Here is a 19,894-nt window from a genome sequence, read left to right as displayed (position 1 = left end):
AGGGAGTTTGGTGATCTACAATGACGGATCATGAACAATTTTGAGTTAGCGCGGAGACACGGAGAGTAAGTAAAGAAGAATACAATGCGAGATTATATACTTTTGTCTATGTAATGTGGAATGATCCTATGAGATCATAACCTAAATAAGTTTCGTATCCAATATATTTATGACATGTTACATTTTAGCAATATATGGTGAAACTATATAGACTTAGAGCCCTATTCTAATTTCTAGTTACTTAGTGCTAGTGAGGGAGGAGGCCACCCATATTTATATTGTCCTTTAATGCAAGACATTTGGAATGTTGGTATGTGATACATTCCACACATTTGTTACAAAATATCTAAACTTTTTTTTTATTTTTATCTAAAATCTAGATATTTCTTACCATGTAAACTCTGGTAAGAAATATCTATATTTTACACATCTCTTTACTTTGCCATGAAGCATGACAATTCTGGTCTTTTGTAGTCTCCGAACTATTTTAAAGAATTTCACGTATGTATTGCTAATTCAATAATCCTTAGCTGAATATAAACTAGATTGCAGTTATAATGAAAAAGTTTTGTGGAAGCCATATGGCTGGTATAGTGCGTGTTGTATATTGCCTCTATCAGCTTGCGTGTTTAAGTAATGAGCCTGACGATGTAGAGCAGAGTATACTGTTGTAATGAAAAACTGCACGAACATATGATCGCTCTTCTTGCAATGAGGAAACTATGCAATTTTTTTGTTGGACTTTTGCAATGAGAATACAGAATCTTTTGCATTTCAAGTGTGTGTGCCCCCATGATACGAACGTTAGTCCATTAGTCAAAGTAAGAACATTGAGTTCAAAACTGTAGCCCATAGTCTAAAATTGGTTGTATTTTTTTTTATAAAGAACTGAAATAAATCTGCTAGCAACTCTGAAAAGCGAAAATGAATAGAAAGCAACCAAATCTCTGCAATGAGAACCGTCAGATCTGTGATGAAGACTAGAGATGTAGATGGATTTACCTTTCATCACCTACCCCTACCCTCATGATGTCTAGAAATTCTACAAGAACCCCTGTGCCCTCCGCCCGATGTGCACCGATCTCACGGGTCGTGGCTGTGTCATCCCTTCTTCCTCTCGGCAACTTCCCATCGGTTACCTCCACCTCGATTTAGGGTTTGGGCAGTCCCCACTTCTACCCTTAATTTGCTCACTTACTGCCTCAGCTAGTGACAGATCCAGGAACTGTTTTGAGTTAAGGCGGAGACACGAAGTCTAAGTAAAGAAGAATACCTAAATAATGAAGAGAAAATATTAATTATCCAACAAAAGACAACAGGAAAATATAAACCTATAAATTAAGTAAAGGTAAATATAGATGAATTAGTGGGGAAACAATAAAAATCTTGACTAAGGTATAGTAAATATTGCTGCTAATGGTTATACCATATTACAAATTAGAGTATGCATAAAACTTAAAAACAAATTTGATATATCCAACAAGGTACAATATGGCATAATGTGCGTTTTTGAATTAAATGTTTAAGCATGATTCCACAAATAAATTGAATATTTAATATTTGAGTGTAATATTTTGATTACAACATGCAATGGGCTGCACCTTAATATTTTATTAAGAACTGTTGAAAAGTTTAGGAGATTTTCTATAAATTTCGAATTTGAGTTTGTAGCCAAATTTGAAATGTGAAATTTTAATGGAAAAAAAGGAAAGAGAGAGAGAGAGAGAGGAAACAGGGCAGCGGTTGGTTTAACGGGCTACTCAGGAATTCCGAGCAGCCCATTAAGGCCATTCGGTTGCCGTTAGGGTTCCCAAGAATTCGCCCGGCGGACTCGGAATCGGTCGCCGGTGGACCCGGCAGCTCCTCTAAGCGGAACTCTCCTCCTCTCTACCCAATCTGCAACCTCACCTTCCCCGTCTCCAATCTTCTCCTTGTCCAGCTCGATTCCGTCGCGGTTCACCTCGTCTCCAACTCCGACAGGCGCCAGCGCGTTCCTCTGCTCGTTCCGCCGCCGGGGCACCTCGGGCGGCCGCCCGACCTCGCCTCAGTGGTGGATCCGCTCCCGGTGATCTATAGCTTGTTCCGTGTATCAAGCGACTTTCTTCATGTGTTGGTTGCATCCTTTGTTGAAAAGAATTGCTTTCTGTAATTTGCTAAAAAATGGACAATTGCTGAAAAGATGGGAAGTATCTGTTGATTTATGAGAACCAAAACAGGCGTCTTTTTGTTTAGATTGTTCTGGGCATTTTATTTATGTATGGAACCATTTTGCTTTGGGTAACTCGTATCTGCACTCTCTGTTGCATATTATGCTGATGTTATGCTTTTAACTAAAACTTGTTCCAGTTAGTTTGATCTTGAGTGAACAATTTAGAGTGATAGGTTCCCACTATCTGCACACTTCTTTCTTGCATGTAGTTCCTTTTTTCGTTCTGCAGATACACTTACTTCAGAACTTTCTATATCACAGGCGGCAATGTTTTGGCCTTCACCTTGTACTTTCCAGACAGGTGCTGTAGTGATTTCATAAAGTTCTAGCCTTGTCTTCTACACTGAATATGTGGACCAACATTTTCAAAATAGTAAGCCAGATCTTATACTCATATTTCCCCTTTTTGTTTTGTTCAATTTCTGTTGTGCCTCCTTTTGCAATGCCAGAACTTGGTAATTTGTTCCGTCCTGTTTCATTATGTTGTGCAAATGCCCCTTCCCAGTGTTTCTGTTATTGTAACTTCTTGCAAACTGATTTGCTTCATCTGGTTTCAAATTCTTGTCACCTAGCCTGCTATAGCCAGCCATTTTTTTAGCAACATAATGCATTTTTTGTATCTGGATTCGTGGTATGACAATTATGTGAGTACCTTCACCAAAGGTGTGGATGTATGCCTATGCCACCCAGGTTCGAGTCCTCTTCTGCGCGAATTTGGGTGCCTATTTCTTCTTATTTATAATGCGACCTAGTTCCTCCTACGTCGGTCGAGTTTTTTTTATTTTTTGTGAGTACGTTCACCAGGAGGAGTACTTGCATGATGTGATACTTTTTTTTAAGCTCAACAAATATGCTATGACAAAAACTAATAAGCGAAGATGCATCCTGACTTCCTGAGACCTTGAGAAGTAAGAAACGCCATGAATTTGTGACCAGAGTATTTTACAACTTAGACCAACACATTTTACATTTTAACCCAAAAGTAGCCGCTCAAATAGATTTGTTTTTCCTTTGGATCATTTGTACAGAAAATTTGACCATCTTTGCTTTTGTATCGTGACTGACATACTTTTGCTCTATTCTTATTTCTATTTTTTTCCTCTAACAGGGGGAGCTCCAAACGGTTTCATGGTTTCAGTTTCTTCCTGTCGAACAAGATTCATGTACAAATTCTGAGAGAAGGTTTATATGTACCCCTGGCCTTTTATGTTTTATTTTAGTTTTCTTTGGGCCCTCGTTATCTATGTTCTAATGCATTTGCTCTTTTTGTGGATCACCTGTTCCCCTTTCAGTTCAAAGGCTGAGCAGAGAGATTTATTTTAGTTTTCTTTGGGCCCTCGTTATCTATGTTCTAATGCATTTGCTCTTTTTGTGGATTACCTGTTCCCCTTTCAGTTCAAAGGCTGAGCAGAGAGATGCTCTCAATAACATTGTGCTGTCGGCATATCTTCACTTACAGAGTGAAGGTTTCTTAAGTACTTGGACGAATTCCTTTGTTGGTCCATGGGATCCATCTCAAGGAGAGCATAACCCTGGTAATATTTACATGTGCTACCTGTTAACCTTTATCCATATATTTTTTTTCTGTCCCCATAAGTTCGGGCTAAGTTGATGCAGATCACAAAATTTTATTATACTACAGATGAGAAGGTCAAGCTCTGGTTGTTTCTTCCTGGCCGTCATTCATTGGTATCTGAAATGGCCCAACCTGCTGTAAACAAATTAAGAGGTTGATTCTGGTTGAACTTCTTTGATTGCAGTGTCTTAGTCCAGTGCTTATGTATTTGCTTATTTCTGTTGCTTATTTTGTTCTGTAGTTGTGTCAAATGGTTTATGGGTAGCCCCAGGCAACTCGGAAGAGATTGCAGCTGCACTATCTCAGGCCTTAAGAAATTCTTTGGAAAGGTATCCTTGTATTTTTTTTTATTGTTGCAGTATGAAATTGCAAGTTATCTGTTTTGTTGAGTTATATTCCAGTTTGGTCTTTTCTTTTGTGCAGATCACTAAAAGGGCTTTCCTATGCGAGATTCGGTGACGTTTTTACAAAATACAACCCCCCTGCAAGAAATCAAAACAGCTTTAAGTTCGTTACTAATGTTCCTATGCTTTATTTGTTTGTTAGTTTTTTCCTCACTGATAACTGGATGGTAATCTGTCTCTTAAAGTTCATGCATGGTTTGTTGGGATTTGGGAGATATGCTGGTTCATTTTGTCACAAATGGCAGCAAAAGTTGTTCACTGCAATATGTAGTATATGAGACGTAATGGAGTCTGCCATTGTTTCTGTGTTTAAATAGGCTCCTGCTTATGTACCGATTGTACTTTGTTTAAACAGTACAAATTAGATTCATCAGAAGGTGTTGCAGATTAACTTTGTAGTTGTTTCTTCTTCACTGTAGGTTTTGGCAACGATTTCACCATTTTGTTAACCTTTATATGCTAACAAGAATGTATTGATGCTCTTAAGGGATTGTTTGGTTACCTTATCTTGTATAAGGGCATATGGGTGCAGCTGTTAGTATTCAAGGACACTATGGCTTTTCTTGATTTTTTTATTCTCATTATCATTATTAGGCGAGCACAGCCTACAGTCGAGTTTGTCTTTGCTGCCACCGAGGAAGCAATATTTGTGCATGTTGTAATATCTGCTAGGTCAGTGCTCAATGCTCATGACTTCCTATTATATTGCCGGTCCTCTTCAGTTTTTTATGTATCGATGGACTTACTTTAAATAATCTATTCTACAAGGTATATGCGGAACCTTTGTAGTGATGATATAGAGAAAGTTCTCACGCATTCTCCCTGCTCTGTTGGTGAAGGTCTTCCAGGTACTGTTCCATTCCCTTAATTATGTTTTTACATCTATTGCTTTATTGACATCATTGCAGTGCTTTGAAAAAAACTACTCTTATTTTTTTTTGGCTTGTTTCCGTTCATTTTTCTTTTTAAGGTCAAGCAAAAGAAAGTGAAAGTGAATTTCATTTACAATAGAGAATAATCTGAAAATAAATCCTATTGGTAAAAACGTGTCATGGTGAATGGGTGACTCATTTAAATACGGCATTGTAAAATTTGTTTCTTTTACAAGTAAAATCTGTGACAGGTGGTAACCGGTAAGCTGACAGCTGAAAAGTGTGTTTTGATTCCCCCATTGCTCAACGTATAAGGATGTGCCTTCCATGTTCATACTGTTGAAGTGTTCAACTTGAAGAGAATGCATTATTAGAATCAGTAGTTCTCTAAACATGAATATAATTTATAGGCTGAAGCACAGCCCTATAGTGGTATTATATTTAGTGTTGTGTCTTGAAGTAGGCCATTGGAGTATAAAATGCTTCTCAAGAGCCAATAGTAAAGATAATTTTTACTAAATTCTCTGCAGTTTGACTTTTCAATCTTGCACCAGAGATTTGATTGAAGTGTAACTTCACTTTTCTCAGCTGTTTCCTCTGTTTCTATATGTTATGCTTTGTGTTTACTTCATGACTTGCTACATTGAATGTTGCAGTTGTTGTTGCTCCCAGTGGAATGCTGGGTAGGCTTGTTGGCTGTTGTCCGAGTGATCTTGTGAGACAAGTATACTCGAGGTATTTCAAAAGAAGTCAAATTGACTTGTATGTTAAGCTAATTTCTTTTTGAGCATTCTGCATTGTACACGTCCGAATATTGTCAAGTAAAATTCTTTGAACCCCCACTAATGCGTGACTTTCTTGCTACACCTCTTGGATTGTTGGTTGCAATTTTATCTGCATGTGAGCATTTGTATAATATTCTGTGGATGTTCTTATGAAGGGTATTCTATTATGATTATTCTTTTAATGATGCTCTTATGCACAGAGCTGTTCCTTTGATCCTGTGGTCTCATGTTAAGTTTTTGTAACAATTTCAGCAAATCATCGGCACCTAATTTACCAGGTTTTAGTCAACCTACCATATGTCAGCTCAGAGGCCAAAGTTACTATGTTGAAGTTGCTCTTGGCTTTCCAGCTGCTTCAGCTGACAGAGTTTCTGAATCGGAAAATAATCAGATAAAAAAGGAATTGGATTCAGTGAAGGACCCTCAGTTGGGTGCTGATGGACAAAGAAAGCTAGAATCATCTGATAGCCTTCCAGTTCTTGAAAGGACATTTGTTTACCCACCTGAGGCTGTTTTGGTTCCTATGGTCCATCAAGCATTTGTTCGCTTCTCTAGTAAAAGGTACTGATCTTGCTCTGATATTCTTGCTATAATTGGAGAGGACATGGTTTATATTCCGTTCTTTGCAGAATGTGGTTACAGGGTTGGTTGGGAAGTTCATCATGGGAGGCATGGCCGTTCTGGAATTTTTCTCCATCGTCTTACTTTCAGAACAGGTCAGTTTTGAATTATTTTGTCGTTTTGGATTGTTTGATCAATGCCAGCATGTTTTTCCACTCATGTTGTCTACAAGTTGAGGAGCTCCATGAAAATGAAGTGCTTAGAAAGAAAATTGATTGCACTTGGTTTATCCTGATCATTGGTTGCGCACATTTCAAATGCTCTTAAGCTACTTTGTGTTTGACTGGATTATTTTTATCTCAACCTACTGTTTGAAATCGTTAATCACAACTGATTTTCTTTAGGAGCTAAATCAAAACACTTGCATTTGATCTTGTGCAATACTTCTGTTTTGTCAGATAGTTGTATATGTTTGGAGAAGCTACCGATGATCCTTGGCTAACTGCCTAACTCTCTTTACCATCCTTTTCTAACTGTCTTCTGTTTTGTGCTGCTGCTTTAAAAAGATTCTAGGGCTGAATCAGTATTAGAATCGCCCTCATGCTTTTCTGTGTTTTCCCTATAAGTTGAGTTGGCAGCTGGAACATGACCTTGTGAATCACCATCTTGGTCCATGTTCTCACCATCAATAGAGCTTGGAACCATCAGCATTTAGATTAGACTTAGTGAAAACTTGATACTAAGATGAAAATATGCTATGATGCACAATATTCTGAGTACCTTAGAATCACTACCTTTTGCACAAGCAGGGTCTGAACTTGTCCTTGTATTTAGAGTAATTCCTTTGTGCAAGGATTACTATTACTAGTTACCAAGTACATCACTATTACTAGTTACCAAGTATGAGTAACTATACCATCATGTAAATTTGTTTGTGTCCATTAATCATCATACCCCAGAAATAGGATTAAGCCGTTTTGTATGATGTTTCTCTTTTGTTTCTTAATACCTTTGTTTTGTCCATGATTTCTTCCCACTTTAATTGCTGTGATCTGTTAGCAGCTCTTTCCCCGGATCTTCTCGTGGGCTTGGAGTGAATTCTAATTTTCTGAGACTAAGAAGACAAAAAAACAACAAGTGCAACAGCATGGCAAGTAGTATTAGTAGTGTCAGTAGCACTTCCAATGGAAGTGATCGTGCAGTTGCTGCTGAAGGTGATCTTTTAGCTGATGCTGACTCTATGGCATGCCGTCAGTCTGATATGCCATCCAACAATGATAATGCCGGTAGCAAGATGGTACTGTTTTAAATTCCTTCTTAACTTACATATTTTAGCACATCGAGTTGACCGTTTTCCTATATTTCGCTAGTAAACCAGTGTTTGTTCTTCTTTGTTCTCACTAAGTTATAGTATTGAGATTGCCTAGCTACATCCTTCTTGTGATTGCTACGTCATTATTGACATGCAATTTTTTTCCACTCTTCTTCAATGAGGCATAAATGCAATAGAGAGGATAGACTGACTTAACATGTCCACAGTTTTTTCCTTGAAAATGCATAATGCTTTAAGTACTAAATGATAAGTATGAGTAACTATATCGTTCTTTTGATCTTCTAAAAACTATGTATGCCATTGCAAAATCATTTGAAGTTATCTTTAATATGGCACGATGCTTAATTTATTCATAGTTTGTTTAAAAAAAAATGCATAATGCTTTAAGCAACAGATGATCGAACTATTGATGGCAGTTAAAAATGAAACACAAATCTGGATAGAAATAGATAAATCGAGTGGCTGCAGATAATTCAGTACATGACAGAACACAGTTCAGAAGCTTATATATGTACCTTCTCACATAGGAATGTTTTGAAAAAAAGAGACCACCTAGTAGGAACTTGGTGAGTTCGTATCACGAAGAAAATAGGCACCTAAATTTGAGCTGAAGAGGACTTGAACATGGGTGGTGAGGGTGTACACCCACCCCTACTACCAACTATGCAAGGTCTGGTTCTTACATAGCCATGTTTCGTGTAACTATGTTTAATTTGGGTGCAAATACCAATTCATCTGCATCGATGTTCACATAAAACAGAGACACTGCCCATGTATTTGTTCTGTTGATGCTAAAACTATCGGAATGCCTAATATTTCTTGCCTAAATGTAGCCTGCTGTGAACACGCTCTGTTCTGGTGAATAAACCATTCTGTATGTTGTGCTATTGACACTGTTTATTTGTTTTTTTTGTAATACCAATCTTGGAAGCAATATTATACAATAATATTGTTGCGGTACTGTGTACATGAATGTAATGGCATCAGTATATTCATGATACTTTGTATTTGTGCAAACAGGTGTCCAAGCGGTCTCGTTCTGAAATGATAGAAGTTTCTTCCCATGCCGGCAAAGAAGTTTGTGAAAATATACAAGGTGCAAATGGTCAGGGTGGACGCCCTTGGGGCTGGGATGAAGAGGGTGTTGTGATGGACATCAATATACTTCTCTCAGAGTTTGGAGATTTCAGTGACTTCTTTCGAGAGGATGAGTTAGATTTTGGTGAGGTAGGCATTCTATAATCTTTTTTGTAGTATTTATTTATTTACCAGTGGACCAATAATTACAATATCTAAGCGACTTAAGTAATGTATGAGAAGCTTCGTGACAGTGCTGAGCTCAACTTAAAGGGCTAGTGATAATATTACGAACTAATGCTACTTTTCCAATATTTGTATTTTGTACATTCTATTCTGATAAATGTATCATTAGTCACAATCTGCTGATTAAATATATTGTATTAGCTCCTGTAAATGCATTTTATGCTGCTGCCATACTGCATATTTTTTAAGGGAAAAGTCACTGTTACTACCATGTCTAGATTGTAACCAACGATTTCACAACTGCTCTTTTAAGTGTGTAGGTTATAAAACAATGACTGTCTGTAGACCTAACTTAGTAACTTATATGTGTTGAAGTTGAAACATGTTAATTGTGATATTACCAAAAGCTTGTGAAAAGAAATTCTTATGGCATGTAATCTCATCCCTGTTTGCCTTCTGCTTTGGCTAGTAGTCATGGAATAACTATTGATTATCTGCTTGTTGGAGCTGAACAATCTGAAGCATAACATACAAGATTATTTTACAGAGATGACTTGTTACCTTTGATGATGGGAAAATACAAACCCCTATAAAAACGACATTTATGGCTGTTTAGAATTGCATCTATCTGATTTACCTGGCAATTAGTTCATATTATTAATGTTCCATTTCATATAGCCTCCAGGTACTGCCGAATCACATGCTCTAGTAATCCCTGTTTCCAACTGTGGAGATGTCACATTCACAGAAAGTCCATCCACAGCTATGGATATCCCTGAACAAAGACTTTCTCCAGTTGGTTTCACATCTTTGGACGCATTTGACCACCAAATTATGGCACCTGCTCAGGATGTTGTTTCTAAAGTTCAGGAACCTCAGAAAGATATCACAACACCTGCACGGTCTCAATCCTTGGTGTTATCGTCTGGTAGATTTGATTATCTTACCAAAGCTGAAGCAATGCTCACATTTGCACCAGAATATGCTGCTGTTAAAATTCCTGTTGGTGAGGCGGCAACATCATTGTTTACAAATCCTTACTTGCCCGTATCAAAGAAACCAGGGAGTTCTAGTTTTAGCTCAAGAGTTTATTCGTATGATGTTACACAAAGTTCTCAAATTGAGTCTGCAGGAGACAAGCCTGAGAAGCCTGTTAAACTAACTTCTGGTAACCTTTCGCATGATGTTGGTTCGTCAAACTTATACACACTTGTCCAAGGTGGGAAGAAAGAGAGTGACAAGACCTTAAATAGTGCCGATGCACAGTCATGTAAGGCAGAAACATCACCACCTATCTCTGGTGTGACTTCATTTAGTTCTTCTCTGGTTTCACAAAAGAAGAGTGACAACATGTTTAATGCTGGGTATTTTCTGCTATCTATGAAGACTGCTCTTGCAACTGAAATTGAATGCATCACGTTCCAGGCCGCCATGTGCAGAATAAGGCATACACTATTGTCTTTGAGAAGCAAAGCATCCGCTGAACTCAAAAGTGCCTTGTCCAGTTTTATGCAGACAGAGATCAGCAACAAGTCAGATCTCACCCCCAAGTATGACATAAGAAAGAAAGAAATTATGCCAGTTAGGTTATCTAGTGATGTTGATCATGAAATGTACGATAGATCGTTAATGGAAAATGTGGGAGTTTGGAGGCCAGTTGGGGCTCCTAAAGGGGCAAAACCTCTTGAGCCTTTGTCTGCTAAAACATTTACCGGTGCAAGCCCAAGTCTGTCTACACAAAGACAACCTGTTGTGGATCTTCTCAGTGCCATGGCTCTGTTAGTTCAACAGTCTACTTCATTTGTTGATATTTCACTTGATATGGATGACGGGGATGGTTCTTTTTTCTGGCTTTCCTTGGATGAGCAGAAGAGACGTGGATTCTCTTGTGATCCTTCAATGGTTCATGCTGGCTGTGGTGGTCTGTTAGGAACATGCCATTCGAAGGATTGCGCTGGTGTTGATTTAGTTGATCCACTTTCTGCTGAGGTAAAATCTGGTACTCGCTTCCTTAGTTTATCACTGATACTTGTGCATTACATTATTTCTTCATATTCCAATATTCACATTCAACTTCTTTTGGGTACAGGTTTCAGAGTCATCCATGATTAGCTTATTGCAGTCAGATATAAGAGCAGCTCTTAAAAGTGCCTTTCCAAACATGGATGGCCCATTATCAGTGATTGATTGGTGCAGGGGTCGAGGCAATGCAGCTGAGTCTGCAGCTATGGGAGATGCATACTCTTTTCAGTACTCCACCGGTGATATTCGAGACCCACTAAGCACTATATCCATCGGTGGAGATTCAATGAGCCCACCCCAGCCTAGCAGTAGCAACCGAGGTATGCCGGCTTTGACTTGTCTGCTGAACTTGATAATTCTGTTGCAAAAACAGTATTGCCAAGTGGAGCAAGAAATGATTCACATCAGTGAGATTGAATGTCAATGCAGGCACCTCAGAGATGGAGCATCAAAAGGGATATCACCGTGTCAGACCAACCATTGCTGTCCTCCCTTCACCTTCTCTGCTTGTCGGGTAGCATACCTTTTCTTCTCCATGAATTATTTTTAGCCTAGGTAAGTATATATGTCTTCATGAGTTACTGATACGAGTACTGAAACTGCAGATACCAGGACGATTGGTTAAAGGCCTCGGCGAATTGTTTTAAAACGTGGGAGAAGGCTCCTTTTGAACCTTATGCTTCGCCCAAGCCTGTAAGATTAGTTTGGCAGTGTACCACCTTACAATCCACAGTAACCCCCGCCCCACAACACATACACACACGGAACACTCACCAACCAACACGCACACACAAAAGCAGGTGCCTTTTGGACATGCTTTTCATTGATGCAGAGGCCACTAAGCAACTGGAAATCAAAAGTCAGCAAGAAGCTGTTTCTCAGAAAAGCTGCATTTTGGAGAAGTGGAAGCTTCTCCAAATAGGGCCAACTACTTGAATTTTTTAGTACATTTTCCAGCCATAATAGCAGTATCTTACTAGAATTAGTAGATGTTTTTGTAACAGTGCAACATTATATTGCTATTGCCCCCAAGTCGTATAAGTGACTCTAGACTAGTATATTTCATCCATTGTTTTGGTTGCTTTGGATGAAAGCACAATAATTTGGTGACTCATAAGTTTCTCGTTTGTTCACTCTTTTAGGTTACTTACTATGCACTGTGCCCCGATATTGATATGCTTACTTCAGCAGCCACTGATTTTTTCCTGCAGCTTGGAACAAGTAAGTGTCTGCAATTTTTCATCTTGCTTCAGATTTTCTTTTCTTATGGCTCATGAATGTGTAATTGCTGACAGAAGCTACTGCCTCTGTTGAGTCTATCCTAAACAGTTGTCACTTCAGAATACATGCTGTCTAAATCTAAAACTCCGAACACTAATGTACATCAAATCTATAATAAAATTATACCACAGTAGGGGCTTCCCCTACTGTTTCCCTTTTAAAAAAACTAATGTATATCAAAGTATATATGCTTTTTACATGGAATTAGTTGGTACTTAAAATTCAAAGAGGACAATCTTTACAGCGGATCCTTTTCTGTGCATCTAAGGTTATTTTGTTAAGATCAAAATCAGATGGAAGACCTGATTCCTTTCCTCTTTGATGACACAAGGAATGTAGGCAATAAACATTTTTTGCTACTGCAGCAGATTTTCATAGTTTAGCAATCTCATAATCTCCAAACCTTCATTCTATTTCATTACGATGTAGTGTTTTTTTAGGAATATAGAGTTCGTATCCATTACATATATGTTACTAGAGTCCGTATCCTGTACTCCCTCATGTACTCTATATATTGCCCTCAGGGTTACTATTGAGTACAAGTTGCTATTCCTAACATGGTATTAGAGCTAAGGTTTTCTTTGGACGTCACAACTCATCTCGATCTAAAACCCGCCGCTGGCTCTCTCCCCGTTGGCTTCCCTCCCGCTCACCCCGTCAACTGCTTTCTCCCTCCACCGTCGCGGGCTCGATACCGATCGATTCCGGCTCTCCCTCGTCAAATCCGCCTCTTCTCCCACCGGCGTTCGACTACCGCCCTCACGTGGTCTGCCACCTCCACCGTCGTCCTTGATGAGCCAGAGCTTGAAGCTCTTCATGCTGCTTCGCAAGCCTAGCACGCTTGCCACCAGCAACACGACCGCCTCCGCCGCGATGGCCTTCGTGACCACGTTGACCAACGGGATAGAGGTGGTGGCTGCGGTGGGCCAGCTGCGCACACGTGTCTGCATCATCGGGACGTGCCGCAGCTCCGTCGCCTTCCTCCCTGCGTGTGGCCTCGCGCGCAAGGCGGTGGGCAGATCCTTTCCGCTCGTTATCTATTATGTATAGATTATTGGAGTCCTTATCCTATACTCTATATATTGCCCCCAGGGATCTTGCAGCTATTCGGTGATGCATCTGGTCTCAATTAATATTAAAAAAAGTAGTGTCTCACCAATCCAATGCAGAGAGAATGAACTCAATTCGATTCAGGAATGCCTTCCTTGTGAGATCAAGGAACTCCCATTCAAATATCTTGGACTACCATTATCAATCCGGGAGAACCTGACCAAGGCTCAAGTACAACCAATCATTGACAAGATTGTGGACCAACTACTTGGTTGGAAGGTTGGGCTAATTACCCGGGCTGGTCGACTAATCCTGGTGCAAGTAGTCCTGACATCCATATCAGTGTACCACACCATTGCTTTGGACCTGCCGAGCTGGGTGCTCAAGGCAATCGACAAGATTCGTCGTGCCTTCCTTTGGAGGGGGAGTGATAAGGCCAAGGGCGGTCACTGTCTCATGGCTTGGCTGAAGATGTGCCTGCCGCAAGAACTCGGGGGATTGGGCATACACGACCTCACGACACTCGGGTGGGCATTGAGAATGCGATGGTTGTGGTTACAAAAAACACAACTGACAAGCCATGGGCAGCATTTGCCATACCCGTCCATGCTAATGTTAAGGCACTCAGTCTCGGTAATCACCATGGTGGGCAATGGTGGCAGCACTTTTTTCTAGACTAATAGGTGGTTACACAGGCAGGCGATTGCTGAGCGTGCACCTCATCTTCATGCTCTCATCCTCAAACGATTGGCCAACAAGCGCACGGTTCAAGAAGTGCTCCTAGGGAGAAGATGGATCCAAGATATTCAAGGTGCTCTCTCTGTTACAACTCTTTCAAAGTACCTTGTCCTATGGGACTTGGTGTTTGAGTTTGTACTTCAACCGGAGGTCGAGGATGAGCATAGATGGGAAGTTTTTGGAGTCTGGACAATATTCAGCTCAGTCGGCGTATAAAGCCCTCTTCCACGGCGCCATTCGTTTTGAGCCATGGACACATATTTGGAAGTCCTGGGCTCCGAAACGTTGTCAGTTTTTCCTTTGGCTGGCAGTACACAATAGATGTTGGATGGCTGATCGTCTTGCTCAAAGGGGTTTGCCACATCCTAAGAGATGCCCACTCTGTGATCAAGCGGATGAATCCATCCAACACATCCTAACCTTGTGTGTATTCGCAAGGCATGTCTGGTTCTTCCTGTTTAGGCGGTTTGGGATCCCAGATGTGACGCCACAACCCGAAGATTTGGTATTCAGTGATTGGTGGGTAAGGACAAGCAATATGTTTACCAAGCAAGTGAAGGATGAATTCAATTCGCTGGTAATTCTAGGCGCTTGGCTCATTTGGAAACACCGCAACAATTGTGTTTTCAATGGTATGATGCCCACTATCCAAAAAATTCTGCGGCTGGCCTGCAAAGAAGCTAGACTTTGGTGCAATGCGGGAGCAAAAAGGCTGTTGCATCTAGTTGTGGGTCGAACATAGTGCTTAATTTCGCCTATGTGGCTGTTCTTTATTTAGATTGCGGTGCTATTTGTACTATTCTGCGAGTGTGTGTGTTGTAACCGAACCTTTTTCTTCTTCTTAATGCAATGATACGCAGCTCTCCTGCATGTCTGAGAAAAAAAATATTGCCCTCAGGGACTACTATTGAATATAAGTTGCTATTCCTAACATTTTTTACAACATTTACTGTACTTTACTAATTATCTGTCTTTATAGTTTATGAGGTTTGCAAACTGGGAACTCATTTGCCACAAAACAGTGGAGGACAAATGGAACTATCCCCTGGAAAATATTTGCCTTCAGGACTTGTTCTTGTTGAGTGTCCTGATCAAGTCAAGGTTGGAAGCAGCCACTTAAGTTCCATCAGTTCAATAAGTGGCTATCTTCAAGCTCTTTCAAAAAATTGGAGCGTGAAAAGCTTTGTAACATCTGTGGCAAGGATAGTTAAGGATATAAAGCTTTCTCCAAACATTTCTACAAATCAGAAAGAGAGCAGTAGTGGACCTTGCACTGTAAGGCCTTTTTTTCTGTCCCTTTTCCGTTGGTTTGATTCAAGAACTTTACGATACAATAGCTGCTTCTCTATCCTCTTGTGATGTTTGGTACTGATGCTCTGCATAGCTTTATGTTTGTGTTTTATTTTTATTCCATATATCCTCCCTAATTGTTTAAGTTTTGGCAACTCTAGTGTCTCTTTTCCTTTCCTTTTTTCGACGAGAACAGTAGAGAGAATCTCACCAAAACCCCCGAAATAAATCTTTTAGTGTTATGCAAGAGAATTATCCAAAAAAGGAAGAAAAGTTAAGTGGCTGTTTTAAGTCTTGGGTATTTCTTTAATCAGATATAATAATTTTTAGTAATATTGTTTCAGTATGATTTGTTGTAAGTGGTGACTTTTGTAGACCTGTTGCTTCTGTATTACTTCTTAGGACATTTATACAGGATGATGCCATAAGTATTATGCATTAGTTTTTAATAATTCCAATCATTACGGTACACTTAATACAGATAAAAAACTCATTTTGTAGAGAGATCTATTGTAGACTCTTTGGCAATAGTTAGTGAGAGGAAGTCCAAGTCAGTTAGGAAAGGTAGTTGACCAGTTAAGTTTATTCCATGTTAAGGTCCAGGTTCTAGTCCTAGGAGGGGTCATTCATAAAAAATTGCATTGGAGTTGTCTATGTTATAGATTAGATCAAGCTAGGAAGAAATCAACCTACTCCTTAACAACTGCTATTCTCCAGCCCCTTCAGTTTGTCTCATCTATCCCCACTACCCTTTTCTAATTGCCGACCATGGCACCAGATGTTGGAGGTGCCCATTCCGGCTAGTTCAACTTACAACATTCGTAGCAAAGCGCACCCACACTCCCACAGCATATTCCCTAATATTATGTTAAGAGATCATCTATATTTAAACCTAATTATTATGTTTTTTGGATATGAAAATGATTCAATTCTTTATTTAGATATAAACATGTTTTGCCTGTAAAGTGCTGTAGTAAGAAAAGATGAATTAGGCCTTGTTTGGAAGGGCCGAGATGACCCAGGAGCCCAGACCATCCATGTGGAAGTTAGTTCAAATTCCACGTGGTTGAACGGGATCTCAGTCCGTCCCAGACCATCCAAACAAGGCCTTAATCTGGCGTTGCTTGCACATAGTCACAATATCATAATCTATTTTAACTTATTTAACACCAGTAGTCCATTATCCATACAGGTAATTTATGTAGTCTGCCCATTTCCAGAACCCTCTGCAGTCCTACAGACACTGGTAGAATGTTCTGTTGCTCTTGGGTATGTTATTTTATCCCCAGAGAGGGAAAGGAAATTATTCCTATATTCTCAGGTTGCCAAAGCCCTAAACTGCAGTGCTTCTACAGATGAAGCATCGGCATCAAATGTTGTAATGCTATCTGGGTTCAGTATACCTAAGCTTGTCTTGCAGATTGTCACTGTCGAAACTTTGCTGAGGCTCCATAAGCCAAACAATGAGCTTGCTGTTTTGAAGGACATAGCATTCACAGTGTACAACAAGGCTCGACGAATCCCACGGACCATTTCCACAAGTGACATGTTTCAGTCACCTACTTATATGGGCAGATCTCAGTCCACAATGATGCATGTTACATCTACTGGTCCTACCCTTTGGAAAGAATGCTTAGTTCCTCGGATGTCTGGACCAGCTCTTTCAAGAGAAACAGATTTTGATGCATCCATGAGGTCGGTAACATGGGATAACTCATGGCAACCTGCTCGTGCTGGAGGATTGCTGGACCCAAGTAAGATCCCTGATTTATGTGCTCAAGATGATAGGAAGTATGCTTTTGAGCCACTTTTCATACTAGCGGAGCCTGGGTCTGTTGATCATAATGCTTTAATGGAATCCTCAAAATCCGGAGCGGATGCAAGTGGCAGCGTGGTTTATAGCTCAATTTCAGGAGGCGGCTCTGATAGTGGAGTGAACCCTCTACTCGAAGGATCTGATAGTGACAATGCAGCAAGTCTTCATTGCTGTTATGGTTGGACTGAGGACTGGCGATGGTTAGTATGCATCTGGACAGATTCTAGAGGAGAGTTATTGGATAGCTTAATATTTCCTTTTGGTGGTATTAGTAGCCGGCAAGACACCAAAGTTCTTCAAAGCCTTTTCATCCAAATTCTGCAGCAGGGCTGTCAAATAATGTCGTCTTCACCTGAGGCGAGCAATATGAAACCAAGAGATGTAATCATAACCCGTACTGGAGGTTTCCTTGAACTTGAAATCCAAGGTACCGATTGTTTTTATCATGAACTCAATTTCCTTTCGTTTTTAGACTATAATGTGATTATCTTATATATTTTTGTATGCAGAATGGCAAAAGGCTATATACTCTTTTGGTGGTAATGAAGTCAAGAAGTGGCCTTTGCAGTTACGCCGGTCTATACCTGAGGGTATTCCATCTAATTCTAATGGGCCAACACACCAGCAGCAAGATATGACCTTAATTCAAGATAGAAACATGCCTTCCTCGCCAAGCCCATTGTATAGCCCTCATTCAAAATCTAGCTTCATGAAAGGTGCACTTGGGCAGTCAGGCAACAAAAAGCAGATCTTAGTGGAACAAACTGGAATGGACAGTTCAAGGGGTTCATTGCACTTGGTTCGCAGCATCAGTTTGGTTGCAGTTTCCCAAGATCATTCATTGAATCTTACATGCCAGGCTGATCTGTTGACCAGATCTACTTCTGGTAAGTATTTCCTGTATAATATATAATTTACTAGATATCTTTCAGAAATCAGTTTGTGCCCATTTAATGTGGATATTTATTCAATGAAGCATTTTTCTTCTAACACTGAGTAATTACTTCATGACCTTATTATACATGAACACGACATATGATTATTTGCATGAAGTCATTTTAACCTACAACAATGTATTGCATGAAATCATTTTAACATACAACAAGTGGCATATGCTTATTGCTTTGATTTTTGGGTTGCTGTTCAAACGTGCAAATAAATCTCTGTTTGTATACCTTAAAAAAAGGATGTCTTGTTTGTAAGGAAATCAATAGTAAAAGACAGAATCACATTTATTTACGCTTGACAAATTGTGGCCTCTTTTACAGGTGAAGGGAATCAAGGTAGCAGTGGCCCTTCAAGTTACTTGGAAGGGTTCACTCCTGTGAAGTCCATTGGGTCAATGCCAGCATCAAACTCATATCTTCTAGTTCCTTCACCAAGTATGAGATACCTTTCTCCTGCGACATTACAGCTCCCAACATGCCTTACATCAGAATCTCCACCCCTTGCCCATCTATTGCACAGCAAAGGGACTGCTATTCCCTTGGCAATGGGCTATGTTGTCTCCAAAGCTGTCCCACCTGTAAGAAGGGACTCTGCACAAATCACCAAAGAGGACAGGCCATCCGTCCTCTCCGTTAGCATCATTGATCACTATGGAGGCAGCATTGCCACTGTTCAAGAAAATATGAGCCGAGGGGCTGGCGGCAGTAACACGAGCAAGCAGGCAAGGAACTTCACTCAGGAAACAGCGACTCGAGACTACGAGATGGAGATGCATAATGTGTTGGAAGTTGTGGCCGCTGAGCTTCACTCCCTTTCGTGGATGACAGTAAGCCCGGTCTACATGGAAAGACGCACTGCCCTGCCCTTCCACTGTGATATGGTCTTGAGGTTGAGGCGGCTCCTCCACTATGCTGATCGACATCTCTCTCAACCAGCAGAGAAGGGAGATGTGGCTTAGAGGGCCAGCTGATTGACATGTAGTTCTTACACAGGAAAATCAGGGCTATATGGTGCTCAAAATTCAGTTTGTGTACCTATCTAGGTAAGTAGGTGGGTGAGGTCACATTAACGAGCTCTCTAGCCCGATTTTGCCTTGATAGTGAGTGAAAACTCTAATTTGTTGGGTTGAGGATGTAATTAAGTGCGCATCAATACGCCGTTACCTCTCCCTTGATTAATCGTAATATTGTAGTAACATATTTTTTAATTTTATAGCTTGTGTCATTGGTGGGTTGAGCTATTTGTTTTGGAACCTTCACCTCATGTCGATGGGTCTCTGTTGCTTTTTCAGAAATGCTGTTTGCATGTTAGAAACTGTGCGAAAACTTTTTGCAGGCTTGTTTGCATTCTTTCAATTTAGGGGTGGCAATTAGTCCCATGGGAGTGGGCACACGCTGGGATGGGTATTTTGCAAGCCGGGTTAGCGTAAAGCGCGGTCAGTTTTTACTTGTTTAATTTCCAGGGGAAAACCCTTAAATTGACTGTGGAAAAATGGGAAAATGGTTACTCTTACTCATGGAGGAGCTCTAGCCACGCATGCACGTCGACGTGTCGTTTTGGGCCTCCCGTCCGGTGCAGCTAGAGTGGGGTTAAGTGAAAACTTGATTGCGCTGGGTGGTATTCAGTGACCCTAATGGCAATGGTAAAATCTAGAGTAAATTTCAACGATTATTTTGACATATGTGATAAAAAACTATAATTTATTATGCTTATTTTGAAAATTTATAACTATTTTAATATATGTTA

The 19,894-nt window shown here is 40.1% G+C and overlaps 1 protein-coding gene across 2 annotated transcripts; it reads left to right on the top strand.

Moving 5' to 3' along the window:
- Positions 1–1,790: 1,790 nt before the first annotated feature.
- LOC133926267 (mediator of RNA polymerase II transcription subunit 13) lies at positions 1,791–19,411 on the top strand. 2 transcript variants are annotated; one of them, XM_062372109.1, is made up of 23 exons: positions 1,791–2,065; positions 2,471–2,582; positions 3,318–3,391; positions 3,605–3,744; positions 3,852–3,938; positions 4,027–4,114; positions 4,209–4,292; positions 4,784–4,861; positions 4,958–5,037; positions 5,718–5,796; positions 6,099–6,407; positions 6,476–6,562; positions 7,470–7,704; positions 8,761–8,967; positions 9,682–10,992; positions 11,093–11,345; positions 11,455–11,539; positions 11,631–11,718; positions 12,168–12,246; positions 15,074–15,369; positions 16,577–17,627; positions 17,710–18,087; positions 18,469–19,411. In XM_062372109.1, the coding sequence occupies exons 2-23, from the start codon at positions 2,559–2,561 to the stop codon at positions 19,104–19,106; spliced, it is 5,751 nt and encodes a 1,916-aa protein (XP_062228093.1). In that variant the 5' UTR covers positions 1,791–2,065; positions 2,471–2,558; the 3' UTR covers positions 19,107–19,411. The 2 variants fall into 2 exon arrangements, with proteins under 2 accessions (XP_062228093.1, XP_062228094.1); XM_062372110.1 differs by having other exon boundaries at positions 1,791–2,086.
- Positions 19,412–19,894: the final 483 nt, after the last annotated feature.

The sequence above is a fragment of the Phragmites australis genome, chromosome 8 (genome assembly GCF_958298935.1).
Source record: "Phragmites australis chromosome 8, lpPhrAust1.1, whole genome shotgun sequence".
Classification (NCBI taxonomy): domain Eukaryota; kingdom Viridiplantae; phylum Streptophyta; class Magnoliopsida; order Poales; family Poaceae; genus Phragmites; species Phragmites australis.
Note: the sequence above shows the minus strand (reverse complement) of the source record. Positions and strands in the feature narration are given on the sequence as shown.